Below are 10523 nucleotides of genomic sequence, written 5' to 3' on the forward strand. Positions count from 1 at the left end.
AGTGTGCAGAGGACCATCGGGAGCAGTTCAGCCCCAAAGTAATCAACACTGTCCTGCACAATTTCTATGTTGATGATTGTCTAACATCTGTGGTCTCAGAGGAGGAGGCAGTGGCACTCTATCATGACCTTTGTGCACTTTGTGCTCAAGGGGGTTTTCATCTCACAAAGTGGATTAGCAACAGACGTACCGTGCTTGCTGCTATACCTTCGATGGAGAGAGCGAAAGAAGTTAAGGATCTGGACTTGGATAATGACACACTCCCTGTGGAAAGAGCATTGGGCGTACAGTGGTGTGTTGAGTCAGATGTCTTTAAGTTCAAGATCATGATCAAGGACAAACCCATAACCAGAAGAGGGATCCTTTCCATGGTCAGCTCAATCTTTGACCCATTAGGAATATTGGCACCTGTGGTCCTATCAGCCAAGATGATTCTTCAAGACTTGTGCAGAAGGGAACTTGGTTGGGATGATATTATACCAGCCTCAGCTGCACAAGAGTGGAAAAGTTGGCTGAAGGAGCTCTGCAATCTCGAAGAGTTTAAAGTTGACAGATGCCTAAAACCGGTGGATTTTGGGGAAGTGACCTCTGCTCAGCTACACCACTTCGCAGATGCAAGTGAAGACGGCTATGGAACAGTGACTTACCTGTTATTACATAACATCAAAGGACAAGTGCACTGTGTCTTCATTATGGGAAAAGCTAGAGTGGCCCCATTGAAACCAATAACCATCCCTCGAATGGAATTGACGGCTGCCGTGGTTGCAAGTCGTATGGACAAGATGTGTAGGAAGGAGCTGCAAATGCAACTTAAAGACTCCATCTTTTGGACTGATAGTACTTTCGTATTGAAGTACATCAGTAATGAGACCTTAAGGTTTCGAACCTTCGTCGCAAACAGGGTTTCAAAAATACGCAGCGTATCAAATCCATCTCAGTGGAGATATGTTCCCACCGCAAGCAATCCTGCCGACTGGGCTTCCAGGGGAGTCAAAGTGGAAACGCTCCTGAAAGATGACACATGGGTGTCTGGACCTCAGTTTCTCACTGGACCTGAAGAACAGTGGCCTGTGAACCCTGATGGCTCTGAAATGGCACCAGAAGACCCTGAGGTCAAGATAAGTCTGAATGTGAATGCTGTGCAGGTTGAAAAAGAGATGGATGCTGCAACCCGATTGATCAATCACTTCTCTTCTTGGATCCACCTGAAGAAGACGGTTGGTTGGATCCTTAGGTTGAAAAACCTGCTGCTGTGCCTTAGTCGAAAAAGGAAGCAATTGAGTCTGACTCTTCCTCAGTCTGGCTTGAATAAGGAGCAACAAGACCGAGAGATGAAAAAGGAAATGCAGACTATCAAGGCTCAGGTGGTCTCTGGTTTTCTTTCTATTGAGGACCTCCAAAAAGCTGAGAAAGAAATTATCTGCTTTTTCCAAAGAAAAAGGTTTCCTGAGGAAATCAAAGGCTTGCAAAAGGGAGAAGGTGTGAAAAGGACTAGTCACATCTACAAGCTCAACCCAGTACTTGAAGATGGTGTTCTGAGAGTGGGAGGACGTCTCAGTAGAGCAGCAATGCCTGAAGAATCTAAACATCCTGCTATATTGGCAAAAGATCTTCACATTTCTGACATCATTCTACGGCAAGTACACCAAGATGTGGGACACGGTGGTCGTAACCACATGCTATCTAGCCTGCGACAAAGATACTGGATTCCTGGTGCTAGTGTGGCTATAAGGAAAACCCTGTCAAAATGTATTGTTTGTCGGCGACTAAATGGAGCTCCAGGAATGCAGCAAATGGCAGATTTACCTCGAGACAGAGTTTCTGATTGATTGATTGATTGAAAAGTTTATTAACAGCTTGTATATTGGGTACAGTACAGTACAGCTCAAAACATACAATTGTTAAGGGGATGCAGACCAGAGAAAGACTTTCGTCTTGTTTACATCAGGGTCCCCCATTTCCAATTCATCATATCATTTAAGACATATAAGACATATTTGACATACAGATGGCTTATTTACAATTTACATACAGGTGGTTTTTTACATACAGATGGCTTATTTACAATTTTCATTTTAGATTTCGTTCTAATACATCCTAACCGGACATTTAAGACATACCAAGTCTACAGATATACAGTTAGTAAAGAGTCTAAAATGCGAGTATATACATAGATGGGGGGGGGGAAGCTGTCCATTGTACGACAGGTTGAGATTTGTACCATTACCGGGGCCAGTTTTGCAATGCTTTCCCCCGAAGGTGCTCTTTAAGAGAGGTTTTGAAGGTAAGTATAGTTTTACTTTCCTTTACAGTTGTGGGAAGAGCGTTCCACCTTGATGTGGCATAATTGCGAAACGTGTATTCCCCTTTTTTTGTGCCAAATCTGGGTTTTACATGATTTGTGGAGCTCCCTCTGGTGTTATGATCATGGTATTCCTTGACCTTTGGGAAGAATTTTGACATGTACATGGGTACCATAGAGGTGTAGTGGATCTTGTAGACCAGGCCCATTGCAAGTAGCTGTACTCTGTCGTCTACTCTAAGCCATCCTAGGTTGTCAAAGTGGGCAGAGGTGAGGTGGGTTCTAGATGAAAGGTCAAGCAGTAGTCTGACCAGTTTATTTTGCGATGTTTGAAGTTTTATTTTTAGCGCCTTGGAGGTGCTATGGTACCATGACGTGCAAGCATAGTCATAGTACCCTTGAATGAGTGCTCCTGCCAGAGTTTTCAGGGTGTTTTTGTTTACCAGAGAGGAGATCCGGTATAGGAATCTAGTTCTTTGATTGACTTTTTTTATTACATTGGATGCCATTTTGTCACAGGAGAGGTTTGCCTCAAGAATAGATCCTAGGTATGTAATTTCCTTCTTACTTGTGACAATAATGTCACCCACTGCAACTGAGAAGTCGTCGGATTTGCTGAGATTATGTTTCGAACCGAAGAGAATGGACTCTGTTTTACCCAGGTGTAATGATAATTTATTATCGGCGAGCCAGGTGCAGATTCTGCCGAGCTCGGAGCTGAGGGTTTTTTCAACCTGCAATCTGCTCCTGTCAGAGACCAGCAGGGCTGAGTCGTCCGCGAACAGGAACAAGTTGCAGTCACATGCTGATGACATGTCATTTGCATAAATTAGGAACAGTAACGGACCTAATATGCTTCCTTGTGGAACACCACAGCTCACTGGGAGGGGGGGGGACAGAGTACCGTTTACCTCCACCATCTGTTCTCTCCCCTCCAGGTAGGATTGCATCCAGCTCACCGATAGTTTATCAAAACCAATTGCTTTTAGCTTGTCAATCAGAATGGGGTGATTGACAGTGTCGAAAGCCTTTTGTAGGTCCAGCATCACCATGCCGCAGTATTTACCCTCGTCCACCTCTTGTTTGATGTGGTCGTTCAAATAAAGAAGGCATGTGTCAGTGGAGTGGGATGTTCTAAAGCCAGATTGAAATTCATAGATTAGTTTCTTTTCTGCGAGGTACTTTTCGACCTGTTCATATACTATTTTTTCCATGACTTTCGAGATGGAGGTAAGTATAGAAACAGGGCGGTAGTTGCCTGGGTCCAATTTGCTGCCCTTTTTGTGCAGGGGGGTTACTCTTGCAATTTTGAAGTCTTTGGGTACTTTTCCCTGTTTTATGGAGAGGTTAATTATGTGAGCTATGACTGGTGAGATGGCGGTTGCTGTGTCTCTGAGGAATTTGGAGGGGATATTGTCGTGGCCAGTGGCCTTGTTAGGTTTGAGGGCGCTCAGTTTAATGAGTACCTCTGCTGTTGTTACCCTTGCTAGACTGAAATCATCTTTGCGTACCCCTAGGTTTTTGTAGTAGGTCATGATGTGATCTACTCCAAAAAGCCCTGAGTGGGAGGGTAATTTATTTACAAGAGTTGTGGCTATGTTTGTGAAAAAAATGTTCAAGTACTTGGCCACATCCAGTTTGTCTGTGATGAGCCTGTTATCTGTCTTTATGTTTACGTTTGAAAATCTCGTTTTGAGTTTTTTACTGCAGCCAAGCTGGTTATTGAGTAATTTCCAAAGTTCACGGGGTTTATTTTTGTTTTCCTCAGTTTTGTCATTGATGAAATTCTTTTTGGCAGTTTTGATCATGGAGCTTACGTCATTTCTTAGTCTGTTTCTTTCAATTTTTAGTTCAGTCACGTGGGCCTGGAGTTCACTGCTCGTGCTTTTGGAAAGCATTGACTGACTTTTATGAAACTCAGAGCATTTTTTGTCTCTGGTTTTCATGGCGGTCAGTATGCCGGAGTGCATCCACGGCTCAGCGCGATTTTTTACCCTGGTTGTTCTTAGGGGGGCCAAATCATTGAGTATTGCAGAGAATTTGTTTTTGAAACCAAGCCATGTTTCTTCAACTTGTGTACCACTGAGCTCATCTGACCAGTCCAGGCTCTCCAGTTCTAGGTTAAAGGCCTCGCTAGAGTAGTTTTTGAGGTCTCTAGATATGACTGTTTTGTGACAGCCGGCCTTTTGTTTTAGCTTTTTGCGGGTACAGAATATCATATAATGATCACTTTATCATATAATGATCACTTCTCCAGATGAACCTCCATTCACTCGTGTGGGAGTTGACTATTTTGGACCTTTTGAGGTCAAGCGAGGAAGGAGTACAGTTAAAAAGTATGGTGTTCTCTTCACATGCTTAACAGTAAGAGCCATCCACATCGAAGTAGCTTCATCCTTGGATACAGATTCCTTTGTTAATGCTCTTCGACGCTTCATCGCAAGACGTGGACAAGTATTGGAATTACGCTCAGATAATGGAACCAACTTCGTCGGAGCTGAGCGTGAATTGAGAGAGGCAATAGAAAGGTTGAATATTGCTAAAATCAACAACACCCTCCTTCAGAAAGGAATAAAGTGGACTTTCAATCCCCCTACTGGATCCCATCATGGAGGAGTATGGGAAAGGTTGATCAGATCTGTGAGGAAGGTTCTGAATTCCAGCCTGAAGGCACAGAACCTTGATGAAGAGTGTCTTCACACGGTTCTTTGTGAAGCCGAATCCATCATCAACAGCCGTCCCATAACAAGAGCATCCACAGATCCCAATGACTTGGAAGCACTAACCCCTAACCATCTTTTGCTGCTAAAAACCAAGCCATCTTTTCCACCTGGACTGTTTCATAAAGAGGACATATATGCTCGTCGAAGATGGAAACAAGTTCAGTACATCTCAGACTTGTTTTGGAAACAATGGATTAAGGAGTACTTGCCTCTACTCCAGGAACGACAGAAGTGGTCAAATGTCAAGCGCAACTTCATACCAGGAGATATTGTGCTCATAGTCGATGACTCAGCACCTCGCAACTCATGGCTTACAGGAAGGATTGTACAAACCATTCCAGACAGAAGAGGACTTGTACGTCAGGTGCGAGTGAAGACAAAAACTAGCTATCTGGACAGGCCTATCACAAAGATCTGCCTTCTACAGGAAGCAGAAGAGCCGTGAGGAGATTAGTGGGTTATTGAACTTCATAGACTTGACATTGACGTTTTTTCCGACTTTTTACCAAGTGATAGTAAAGATCACTCCTTCTTGGGCTAACAAACTATATATTTTTATTTTATTTTTTATTTTTCTATTTTTTTTTTTTGCCTAAAGAAGAAAAGGACACTTTAACAAAGGACGGTTTTATCCTTAAAAGTTTTTTCCTTGATTGTCTCCTACATCATTTTTCAGTTGTGTAATTATTATGTTGATATAATTAGGGGCCGGAATGTAGGAGCCACATTTGAAGTAGTAGTTTCTGTGTTTATTACGGTACATGTTTTTGAGTCACTATAGGTGGTGGGCGTGTCAAAGGATTGGTGTGGTGACGTTTGCGGTTATATCCGGTTGCTTTTACCTGCGCACTTTGTGATAGATGGATGGGGAGTGAGCTGGAGAAGGACAATTTTTGTTACATACATATGGATATGGACTATTGAACTTTTGCTTTGAAAATAAAAGGTAAAACGCATACTGTTGGAAAGACTGAGTTTTTGCGCGTCCACAGTGTTTTTCTCTTGTTTAGTCCCTCGCGGCACTTTGTTTGAAAGATTACTGCCGCAATAATATTAAAAAAAATACTTTATATTTCAAATAAATATTTTCTTACATTACTTACTTCAAAATGTAACTACTTGAATCTCCACTTTTGAACCAGGGTTACAAATATATTGAGAAAACGTCTTAAATATACCTGTTCCCTGAAAGGTGTAAAGCGGTGACCATGAAGTGCAAGATCCCAGTTTCACATCTGTTACTGCCTCTGTTAAATAAATGAAATGCCTGCAAACAATAAAAAAAGGAAGTATTGAGAACAAAACAGTTGTATATTTTTGGGGAAACATAGCTTTTTTTTTGAGAGGGGGATGAGAATATTGATTGTGTTTAGTATGTAGCAGGAGTAAGTACATATTGTAGTGTTTTGTGCATTAATTACATCAATAAACACAACATTAAAAATGATTTACAGTGTTAAGACATGCTGACATGTTTCCAGTTTATGCTAAGCTAAGTTAACCATGTCCGGCCTTTTTTTCCCCAGCAGACATTTTGAAATAACTCTAACCCTTCTTCCCTAGGTGGTGATCCGGCGGCGGCCATTGTTCTACACGGTGAACCTGCTGCTGCCCAGTATGTTCCTGATGGTCATGGACATCGTGGGTTTCTACCTGCCTCCAGACAGCGGGGAGAGGGTTTCCTTTAAGATCACTCTGCTGCTGGGGTACTCTGTGTTCCTCATCATCGTGTCTGACACCCTACCTGCCACCGCCATAGGAACCCCGCTCATAGGTGATGATGGGATCCATGAACACTACATTCAGAACAGGATTTCAGCTTATCAACAGTTATCATTCATAACACTCATAACAATCATAACTTGTGATTTCAAAAATACTTTGCTTTATTTTACTGACGGCCACAAATTATGACCAATCAAAAGCAATAGTCCAACTGAAGGTGCATTTTGTGATTTAAAATACATAAATAAGAATGAGTTATATATATATATGAACCTCTTAATCACGGCGGTCCCCCCATTGGACCCCTCCCACCTTTTTGTTTTCGAGATAATGTCTCAGGGCTTCTTAACATTTATGAAACTATTAATGTGTAGCACCAGATTAACGGGAAGAATCTCAGCTAACTGAAGATATGAACCATTTTTACCAAAACAAAACAAGTCTCATAAGAAGGGTCTAAATGACCCCTGAGCGAAAAAATTCGAACGCACTGCGGCACACAATTCAAGATAAAGATACCCTTATTACTTATCGTAGCTGCACATACAATATAGCCTATTAAAGCTGAGACTCCACTGATTATTTAGGTATAGTATCATCACTGAGCGATCCGAACTTGCGACAGGGGAAGCAAACACATACCTTTACGGAGCTTTTACGGCAGATCGTCTCACCGTAGCTGTCAATTAGGTCAAAAGACGTGTTCAATGGCATTAAAACGAAAAAAAAAATTTCTACAACTGTTGATCCATAGGTTGATAATGTACCTGTACCTTTTAAAAAATTATTTATAATCCATAATTCCATTTTTTATGTAAAAATCGGAGCGGAAAAGTTAGCTGCTAATGGTAGCCACCAGAGTGTATGCAGCTTCCGGTTTTGGTAACGCGTCACTCTCACTCCTTATTTGTTAACGTTTTGGTGTGTATAGAACTTTCCCTCGATTCCATTGGCTCTAGCGGTTATAAAGAGATTTCATTCATCAAAATCGAGCAAGGGGGGCCAGAGATAGGTCAAATCCACCCAAATGACCCCAGAAGTGGGGTTTTTGGCTAAATCTCTCTAAAAAGGTCAAATTTCACTTGTTTTGCATCAATCTTGATACAGGGTACTTATTATATGTTGTACTTTGGATTCCTAAAGCTTTTAGTCTACTAACCCATCATCCAAGGGTAGTTTTCACTATAAGTAAAAAATAATTTTTGGACGGACACTATCATTTACAGTTTTTTACTATGTAAAATCTGAATTTTCTTTAAAATAAAAAACATCTATATTGATTCTGACTTTTCTACATCCAACTCACAGGTTTATCATTACTTTGAGAATAAAGATTATTAATTTAACCCTTTTAGAAGGGAAGATATGGTCATTTGTTCTGGAAATGTCATTTTCGAGCCTGAGACCTGAAAAACAGGCTCAGGGCTTAAGAGGTTAAGAGTCTTATATAGCCATTTTCACATATTGCACATTGTTTTATATTTCAATACAATGTACACCTTTTATTGTATTTTTGTAAATATTGTACAACTTTTATACATTTCATTTTAAACTTAATTTAATTTAAAATGTGATTTTGATTTAAAATGTTGATTTTTTATTTTATTTTATATTTAATTAATTTTGTATTTACTTTTTTGTAGTTATTTATTTATTTGTATTTTATCTTCATGTCTTTTTTCTTAATAATTGTTTTCCTTCTAATTATTAATATTATTATAATTTCTTTTATTCTAAAGAAGCCAAATTAAAGGTTGAGATTGTTTTTAAATAATATGAAACTACCTGCTTTAATAATAATATCTGTAAGAGCATCCTCCTCTCCTCTCCTCTCCCCAGGTGTGTACTTTGTGGTGTGCATGGCCCTGCTGGTGATCAGCCTGACAGAGACCGTATTGATCGTGCGTCTGGTCCACAAACAAGACCTGCAGCCCCCCGTCCCGCCCTGGCTGAAGTACCTGATCTTGGAGCTGGCCCCCGTGCTGTTCTGCATCCACAGGAAGCCCCGCCTCTGCTCCAATCTGACCTCACAGCCCCCCGACCTGGAGCTCTACAAGGAGAGCAGCTACGGGACCGGTAAGGAAAAGCACTCTCTGAATGTTTACCTAAGCAAAAGTTGAATACATTTTAGAAATACCCAGGGAAAGAAATTCAAAAATATTCTGACTGTGTAAATTAAAACGTTTAAAAAAGTCAAATTAAAAAGTAAATAAGTCAAAAAGTCAAAACAAATTAAAATTATAAAAATGTAAGGCATGCCAAAAATGTAAAAGGTAAACATTATAAAATTAAAATAAAATATAAAAACATCTTATTCACTCAGTATTCTTAACATATTCAGTTTTAAAGTTGACTTTAATGAATAAGTGAAAGTGAAACACACCCTCTCCCTGCCCCTCTCCTGCAGCTCAGTGTCCTCTGCACCACACCTGTGAGCTGGGCCGCAGGCGCAGCCACCTGGACAGAGAGGGGGGGGGGTCTCTGGAGGGGGTGCTGCTGGGCCTCGGCCGCCCCCTCCCCAGAGACCCCACCCCGCCCGTCATGGACAACATCCTGCAGGAGGTGACGGCCATACGCCACTTCCTGGAGAAGAGGGACCGGTGCAGGGAGGTGGCCAAAGAGTGGCTGCAGGTGGGCTACGTGCTGGACGTGCTGCTCTTCAGGGTCTACCTGGTGGCCGTGGTGGCCTACAGCATCACTCTGGGAACCCTGTGGTCCGTGTGGCAGGTGGCCTGAGAGTACACACATCCTTTCCTCAAGTAGAAGTACAGATACTCGTGCTTAAAAATACTCTGGTACAAGTAGAAGTACTGACTAAACTTCTTTTAAGTAGTGGAGTAAAGTACTGATACCAGAAAAATGAATTTAAATACAGTAACGAAGTTTATTACTTCCGACCTCTGCCTGAGGCTCACACACACACACACACACACACACACACACACACACACACACACACACACACACACACACACACACACACACACACACACACACACACACACACACACACACACCACACACACACACACACACACACACACACACACACACACACACACACACACACACACAGAGAGGAGAGCGTTGAATTCAAAAGGCCAGAGTTTCAGCTCCATGGCCTGTAGAGCTCTGTGGATTCAGAGAGGCAGCCTCATGGTGATGGGACAGGAAAAGGCTCCTGTAGTTGGGACTATAGAGGTATATTAACAAGTTGCCCAAGCATGAAATGCACCAACATATTTATACATGTCATTTAACAGAGAAAAGAAAATGCAAGCCTATTGCAATCTGTAAATATGTTTGCTCTGGTCGTGTCTTGGAGGAAAACGTTTTGGGATATATTTACCCAAATCAAAACAAATATAAAATAGCGCCTCAAAAATGTGTGCCTTTAAAAGCTGTCAAACCAGGAGATATCCAACATTCATGAGACAGTTTAAATTAAAATATAGACAAAGAAACAGCTGCAGTATATTTGTAAATGCTTAAAGTTGTAATAATACAATGTAAAACACCTATATGAATATAGAAAATAAGTATTTACATGGATTTTATATTATTAAGGTAACAAATGCCTATGTTCTTTGCACTACATGTATTGATTGCATGTGACATTACAAAGATATTAACATCAATTATTCATGCTTTTTATAAGTTTTCACTATATTGTAAATCATAAGCCTGTAAGGAGAATGATAATCAACATCATTTTAATGGTATTGTGTCACTGTATGTAATAACATCTGTATGATAACTGTTGTAATTTTTAT

The 10523-nt window shown here is 41.0% G+C and overlaps 1 protein-coding gene across 1 annotated transcript; it reads left to right on the forward strand.

The window, feature by feature from the left end:
• The first annotated feature begins 4721 nt into the window (after window positions 1-4721).
• Window positions 4722-9486, forward strand: LOC117479894 (5-hydroxytryptamine receptor 3A-like). Its single transcript, XM_034127009.1, has 4 exons — window positions 4722-4805; window positions 6589-6799; window positions 8590-8826; window positions 9158-9486. Exons 1-4 carry the CDS (start codon window positions 4722-4724, stop codon window positions 9484-9486), a joined length of 861 nt encoding a protein of 286 aa, XP_033982900.1.
• Window positions 9487-10523: the final 1037 nt, after the last annotated feature.

The sequence above is a fragment of the Trematomus bernacchii genome, unplaced genomic scaffold, assembly GCF_902827165.1.
Source record: "Trematomus bernacchii unplaced genomic scaffold, fTreBer1.1, whole genome shotgun sequence".
In the NCBI taxonomy this organism is placed as follows: Eukaryota; Metazoa; Chordata; class Actinopteri; order Perciformes; family Nototheniidae; genus Trematomus; species Trematomus bernacchii.